Genomic DNA, 7,400 nt, shown 5'->3' on the forward strand with positions numbered 1-7,400 from the left:
GAGGAATGCATAAACACTCCGGACGGAACGCTACTATAAACTACAAAAAAACAAACTAGTTACAGCAAGTCTAGTTCAAGAAAACGGGTCGCAGTTTAGACAATCTCCCACCTGAGAGCCTCACGCTGCGTACACAGTACAGTTTGTGTATTTCGTGATATTCAGGTGTCCTTGGTATCTGAAGACTACTGTAGTTCGCACAGGCCTCCCAAAACTTCGACATTTAAACGCTAGACCAAATGTTTTTACTGAGCGCTATCATGAGGCTTTGTCGGCGTTGTTGGCATTTCTGGCGAAAAAATAAATGTATTTTTTTATTTCACTCCTTTTCTGCCTCCTTACACCAGCAAGGTCCTTGATACTGTGGAATACATCCATTTTAAGCCCTTCGCACATGTGCCCAGTTACGTCAGTGGTATGCTTTGCGGTTATCTGACCGTTCGCTACAGGAAGGCAAATATACCGAAGGTAGGTGGATGATAATTACCTCTCCTTTACTGTCGGTTGTGTCTACCGGTTGCGGTACCTTCACCCCAGGGAATTAAAAGATCTGTGCATTCTTCTGCACGCACCGTAATAGCTCGACGAGAAGGAAAAGCAACGCTGATCATGATGACGGCATCTCGGCAGAAATTAACCGGACATCCTCCGCGCAAAAAAGCTCTAATATATTTATGTGAGTAGCATACATTCATAAGCTAGGTGGTACATCGCAGAGGAGACTGCGGTAGGTACTGTATGAGGAGCAGAACAGGTACATAAACGACACTGATACAGCTGCTCCAGTGCATAACGGGTACGCACCTGTAAGTACAGCTGTCTTGTTTTTATTGTAACTCACTCCTGTGAAAAGAGGAGCCTCTTTAACGAGCCTCCTTCAGTAACGAAAGACGTAATCTGCGGACGAATTCCTCGTTTCTCCTAATTGCTTCCTGCTGTCAACTTGTACAGATTTCTGAAGTTCTGAAAATATTTTCCTGTCTGTTTCTACCACCAAAGGTGTATATGATTATTGAAGTCTTGAAAGCAAATTTAAGAGCGAAGTCTTTTTCAGGCACTGTTTTGAAACGTTTTGCTGATTTAATTAGTAGGGTTATTGTATGCGTTGGAACCACCGTGCAAACCCAGCGCAGTGGTGTTCCATTCGGAAAATGGGAATCTTCATGCGTGTTCAGGAAATTTTAAGAACCGAAGTTTTCAATATTTTTTCAGTTTCTGGACTTTTCAAGCAGCTGCAGGGAAAAAGGTCTATATACCGGGTGTTTTTTTAACTGTTTACATAACGTTATTTTAAACCCTGCGAGAGATACTTCAGTGCAGTCTATGCAAGTGGATTGTACAGCAAGGCGGACATTATGTACATGATAGAGCTCAGTGATTAAAAACAATTAGGTAAAATTAACTTATCAACTTTTTTACTGTTCGTTTTAGTGGCCAACATTATATTACGAAATTGAAGGCTGTGAACATAAAATATGAGTCCAGTTCTCAAATTTTCTTTATCGGCAATGCATTTCGAAATATTTAATCTCACAAATACGCATTTTTTGCTCGTAAAGTGGGCTTCCCGCAAAGCACATTTTTTAAAATGGCGTTGCTTGCATTTTTAATACAGCAAACACTGAAGCCCTTTGTCTATTTTATGCCCTAAAAGCAGGTAACTGGATTTCCACGTCAATACTATGACCAGTGACGCCATTTTAAAAATGTGCATTGCGGGAAGCCAGCTTTATGAGCTAAAAATGTATATTTTTTACGTGAAATATTTCGAAATGCATCAGCAATAAAGAAAATTTTAAAACTGGACTCAGCTTATATGTTGGCAGCCTTCAATTTCTTAATATAATGTTAGCCCTTGAAATCAATACTAAAGGTTGATCTGTTAATTTATTTAATTTTTTAACCACTGAGCTCTATCACGTACATAATGTCCGCCTTGCTGCCCAATCCAACTGCACAGACCGCACCGATGTATATCTCGCAACATATAAAAATGATCTCTAAACGATTAAAAACACGCACCCGGTATTGAGCTCAGCAAGGTATAACGTTGGGCGAGTAGGTACTTGATTTTTTCCATCGCCAAATGGCGCACAAAAAACGCTAGGACATCAGTACAGAGGTTTTTTGGTCTGCTTATGGGAATTTTTGGTTGCAGCATGTCTCCCCCATTCATGTTCGCTACGTCAACATTCGCCAAGTTTAATAAACTTGCTTTCTTATATAATGCAGTCGAGCCCACTTTAACGAACCTGACGGCCATCCAAAATGCGTTCGTTGTATCCAAAATTGATAGTATAGTAAGTGAACTTGCCCCACTACAGCCAATACTTAGTAAGACGAAAATGGCGTTTATTTGTTTAAAAATCTGTTGTGCACGTCTTTTTCTTCAAACCAGAGCTCATCAAGCTGCTTCCTAAGCTCTCCCGCGCAGTCATGTTCCCCCGGCCGACGCCCATACTGCGGACGAGCCACTTTAGGGGCGCGATAATACCAATACCGATTGAGGCGTTCACAGAACCTGGTTGTAGGTCGTCATCCTCGCCATTAACCCTCGACAAAGTTGTAAGGATGCAGCGATGAGCCTATCGCCTCGTGACTGGCAATGAAACTTCTCCAGTCGCTGTGATTGGTTGATCACCAGCCCTTGTGAAGTAGTTTTGCTTTCTAAGCTGCCGCTGTCTCGAGCTGACCAAGTTTCTGCTTCCACTAAGGACGCTTTGCCCAGCCGACACACACGCACGCAGCGACTGAACTCGGAGTTTGTCGGCGCGCGCTTGGCCGGCGGTTAACTGCAATGTCGAGGCGGCCGTTTTCATTGGGGGTCGTCAATTTTTTTTTGGGGGGGTGGGGAGGGGGAGAGATCACGATAGCTGAGAGACGCTCTTCAGCCATCGCGCTGGCGGGAAGCGTGCATTTTTCGACTGCGGGGCTGAGTTTACAGAGCCTCCTTGTTCGTTATAACCAAGCGGTGCGGCCATAGTTCTTCGTTTTATGAGATGCAGCGTCAAAGCCCTAATATATATTTTGACGGTAGCTCCCCTCGCTTTCGTATTAGGCGCGCGTTCGTTATAACCACGGTCGTTACAAGTGGGCTCGAGTGATAACGAAACATGTTATAAATATAATGAATGTCTAAATAATTTTTTTTACAAAACTAACGCTGAAAACGTCCATTGTGTCAAGAATAACTTGCTCAGGTCGAAGTTTTTTCGGAAGCTAGGAGCGAGGAGAATAGTCTCCACTAAGATGTTCATGTCTGAACTCCTGTTAATCAAAATATCTCTGTAGTAACTTCGACTTCGTGCTGTGTGACAGATCTTGGGCACAGTTTGAGCCGGACACCTATTCTCGGTTGCCTCAAGTAACTCTGAGTCATAGGTCATAAGCACCTCATGTTTAAATCGTAGCTTTTCCACGAGTGTGCCATTCGAAATCGTCAGCAGCGCCGCCGTCTCGCTCGGTTTGCAGCTCTTGCAGGGCTCAGCGTGGGTAGCGTCGCTGGCGCTCAGCCTACTCGTCATATTCGTGCCCACGCCATGGAATCGCGGACACATGCCCGCCAAGATAATCACGGCGGTGTACGCCGGAGTGCACCGGGTCATCTGGACGTTGCCTTTCTGGTGGCTACACTACGCCTGCATCACTGGACGCGGTGGTAAGTGTGGCTCGACCTCGCGGAGATTGCGCTTCCAAGAAAAAAAAAAGGTCATCCTTTGCAGAGTAGTCGCTGTGGGGAAATCGATGCTCGCACAAGTTTTCCAGTTAATAAAGAAGGCAGGTAACGAACATCAAAACTGCTTCAGAATACACTTCACCCTTTGAAAGCACCTCTCGTTTATTCATGCGAAAGTCTGCGTCTTTGTATAAGAACGGAAGAAAAATGCAAAGCAACAATGTATCCATTCTATACAAATAGTCTTCAAAATTCCTGCATGACAACATGCAGATAAAAAACATTTTGAAACGTTCTCAACGATTCTAAAAATATATTTTTTAAAAATACCAGTGACAAGAGCTCGTCAATTCATAGATCCTGGCGCAGTGTTGCAGCGGTCAAACGATGCGCCACTGCACTTCTATGGTAGGTGCTGTAATGGATGGGACTTGGCTTGCTTGGGTGGGGTTGAGACCCAGGTTGCTCTTCCCGAGCAACTTCTCAGCAATTATTTGAGCTGTCACTTGCCACGGTGGGCAGGCTGCTCACCTACCCACAACTCGGTGGGCAGGTGAGCAACCTGCCACAAAACCGGCTTCAGACAAGCAGTCTGACAGACGAACACACAACGGCTGAATGCGGGGATTGGCCTCTATAAGTGCTAGCGCACCAAAACAGATTTTTTTTTGTGCTGGTAATTGCTTGCTTTTAAAAAGCTTGAAAAATTTGATTTTGAACAGCCTGTAAGAGCGCCTGTTGCCCAGTCCCAAATTCAATAAACTGACGCGCCCTCATGTAGCGCACTGCCTAAGATTCCCGAATAAAGCGTTTAAGTCAGTTACTTGTTTTCCGTGTTCCTGGCAATAAGATTTATGTCTCGTCGATGAATTAAATTTCGCACACTTTTATGCTGTCCGCAAGGGAAGGCGAACGAGAGGCACCTAGTGGGCGGGGCCTTGATCTCCATTTCACTTGAGTAATCTACCCTGTTACTGGGCGATGGCCTCAAATAGTTTTCTACCCGATGCCTCCTTACTAGAGGACTTTTTCTGCAACTATGGTGTTTGTACTATCTGCCTCTTTTTTTTATATTCCTTTTCACTGACTGAACGTGCTGATTCCGGTGTGAATCTAATTTTCTGCATGAATGTTTGCTTTCGTTTCTTTTGTAAGGGTTTTTAAACGCACTGCTGTCCACAAGAGTGTTCCGAGTGCTTGGACGGCTTGTCTACAGCACGTATTTAATTCACTTCCCCTTGCTGCTGGTGCGCATCGGAATCATCAAGACGCCCCTGCAGGCTGAGGAATTCTTTCAGGCAAGTGCGACCGTATGGTTTTATACGTAACCTTAAAAAAACTGATGCTCTCGAACAAACCCACTAAACAACGAAAGCAGATTCTTTTGTAATTTTCAGGAATGAAAGAGTTCTTTCCCGCACAATATGATTGTTAGCTTCTGTCGTAGTTTCACGAGGCGATCAGACCAACACAACAGCCTCAAGTGGCTTTATCTATACATCATCTATTCAGACAGTTTATTGTCGCGCGCTCGAGGTATCTGGTTGATCTTAATAGTTCTGAGCACAAAGTAAAGTGACGAACTTGGTACTAGGTACAGCGTTGCGCTCGGATATAACGCTGCAAAAGTTTTCTGCTCTTCTGTTTTTATACTGTAGACAGCTGTGCTACATTTCACATTGTTTGGTTTATGGTTTATGGGGGATTAACGTCCCAAAGCAATTCCGGCTATGAGGGACGCCGTAGTGAAGAGCTCCAGATAATTTCGACCACCTGGGGTTCTTCAACGTGGACTGACATCGCACAGTACACGGGCCTCTAGAGTTTCGCCTCCATCGAAATGCGACCGCCGTGGCTCCTCAGTGAGCTGGCTCCAACGTCAAAAGCGACTCATTGGTAAATACCCGTAACCAGTGTGACTACAGAAAGCGGCCCTGGTTTGTACTTTACACGGTGTGATGGAATAAATTAAGTTCTCATTTACCTTCACTCACTCAGTCATTCACTATCTCTCACCCACCCACTCACTATAAGTCAGCCACTAACTCATTCTCTCACTTACCAATCCACTCACTCACTCGCGCACTCTCACTCACCCACGCACGCACTCACACGCTCTATCACCCACCCACCCACGCCCTCACCCATTCATTCACTCACTCACTTATTCGTTCCCTCAATCCGAACATACAACTGGACCGCAGGTTTCGGGTTTTGTTGAGCATTTGCAGCCATGCACTCTTGTTAGCAATATAACTCACTCACTCACTCACGCACTCACGCACTCACGCACTCATTCCCTCAAAGCAGAGTATATAACGATTAGATATAACAAGTGGACCGCGGTTTCAGGTTTTGTTGAGCATTTGCAGCCATGCGCTCTTGTTAGCAATATAACAACTTGTCACTGTAGCGCGTTACGTGAAGAGGCGTATATATTTATTTTCTTCGCAGACGCTGGACTTCATTGGCATCTCTGTGCTGAGCATGACGCTCGCGTTGTTGCTTAACGTTACGTGCGAGACGCCCATCGAGCAGCTGGACAGGCTGGTCTTCCGCTCCGTCGATAAGCGCATCATGAACGACCTCAACTCTATAGACGCCAAGAAGCAGCCACTGCCGGTGGTCATCGAAAACAACCACGAGAAGTCCCGCCTCTAGCGCCGCCTCCTCGCAAAGGTCACAGAACGATGGGGGAGGAAAGCAAAGACGAAGTTTCCTTCCTCGATTGCCACGAGAGTTGGAACCGTGCGACGCTTAAGCTCGGGAGTAGCTATAAAATAAAAAAAAAATCGGTAACTCGAATTTCCTGACTGTTTGAACAATAAAACAACCTAACGAACTTTGTGCGATCCTGAGCGGGCGAAAGCTGGGCATGGTGGTAAGGGTCCATGGCGAGTACAGTAGCGCGAAAAAAAAAAAGACGAGACAGGTAAGAAAGGCACACACGCCAGGCGCTTACGATTCCTTCAGAGACAACAGCAAATATCAACAAAGTGACTTAGTGCAACGCTTTGTACAAATACTTCTCAAAAGAAAGAAAGCAAAAAGAAAACAAACCGAGGAATATGTGTTATCTTAGGAGGACATTTCTTTCCTCGAAAATAGAATGAATATGTGGCTTACACATTAATTTTTCTTGGCAATAAAGTAAGCTTCTACTATTTCTGGAGTCATTTGATCGGGGTGTGAAAACATTACACAAGTTTGCATCAGGCGATCTTGCTGGCGGTGTTCACGCACATGATATGCAAGGTATGTATCTGAGCCATTCCGGTTGCTCGTGGGTCCTGTCCACACAAATGTATCCGCGAAGTGCGGGAACTGACCGAGGCAACGCCCTTCTGCGGGGTTAGTGCGAAGTAGGGGTCTGCACTGACGCTCCGGGTCACACCACAGGGAGCGCGGCGCCCGCCAGGATTCAGCAGCCACAAGTCCAGCGCCATCACTTCGACAAAAGGGAATGGATAGCAGCATGGAGGGGTCGCCATGCACCGCTTTCGCTGCACCGTCAGCGTGATCATTGCCCGCGAGACCGTAGCGAGCGAGTAATCACTGCAGCACAACGCGGTGCAGACTCGGTGTGTAGCCTGTTCAAGCAGACGACGAGCTGCTCCTGAATGCGCGATGATTTTAACGGTTTTAGTGCAGCGCGACAGTCAGTGAAGATAACCCACACTTTTGGGAGTTGTTGCAGAACATAAGCAAAAGCTTCTCGCAGAGC

At 45.7% G+C, this 7,400-nt stretch overlaps 1 protein-coding gene across 1 annotated transcript; it reads left to right on the forward strand.

The window, feature by feature from the left end:
• The first annotated feature begins 417 nt into the window (after positions 1–417).
• LOC144097714 (nose resistant to fluoxetine protein 6-like) lies at positions 418–6,337 on the forward strand. Its single transcript, XM_077630358.1, has 4 exons — positions 418–468; positions 3,472–3,658; positions 4,832–4,974; positions 6,131–6,337. Exons 1-4 carry the CDS (start codon positions 418–420, stop codon positions 6,335–6,337), a joined length of 588 nt encoding a protein of 195 aa, XP_077486484.1.
• Positions 6,338–7,400: the final 1,063 nt, after the last annotated feature.

Source organism: Amblyomma americanum, chromosome 1 (genome assembly GCF_052857255.1).
Source record: "Amblyomma americanum isolate KBUSLIRL-KWMA chromosome 1, ASM5285725v1, whole genome shotgun sequence".
NCBI classification, from domain to species: Eukaryota; Metazoa; Arthropoda; class Arachnida; order Ixodida; family Ixodidae; genus Amblyomma; species Amblyomma americanum.

What these genes read in the sequence shown, in the direction of transcription:
- LOC144097714 (XM_077630358.1), top strand. Translation starts at nt 418, where the DNA reads ATGCTTTGCGGTTATCTGACCGTTCGCTACAGGAAGGCAAATATACCG. An exon ending in GGAAGGCAAATATACCGAAG is followed by an intron (nt 469 to 3,471) that starts GTAGGTGGATGA and finishes CTCGGTTTGCAG; the next exon opens with CTCTTGCAGGGCTCAGCGTG. An exon ending in CTGCATCACTGGACGCGGTG is followed by an intron (nt 3,659 to 4,831) that starts GTAAGTGTGGCT and finishes TTCTTTTGTAAG; the next exon opens with GGTTTTTAAACGCACTGCTG.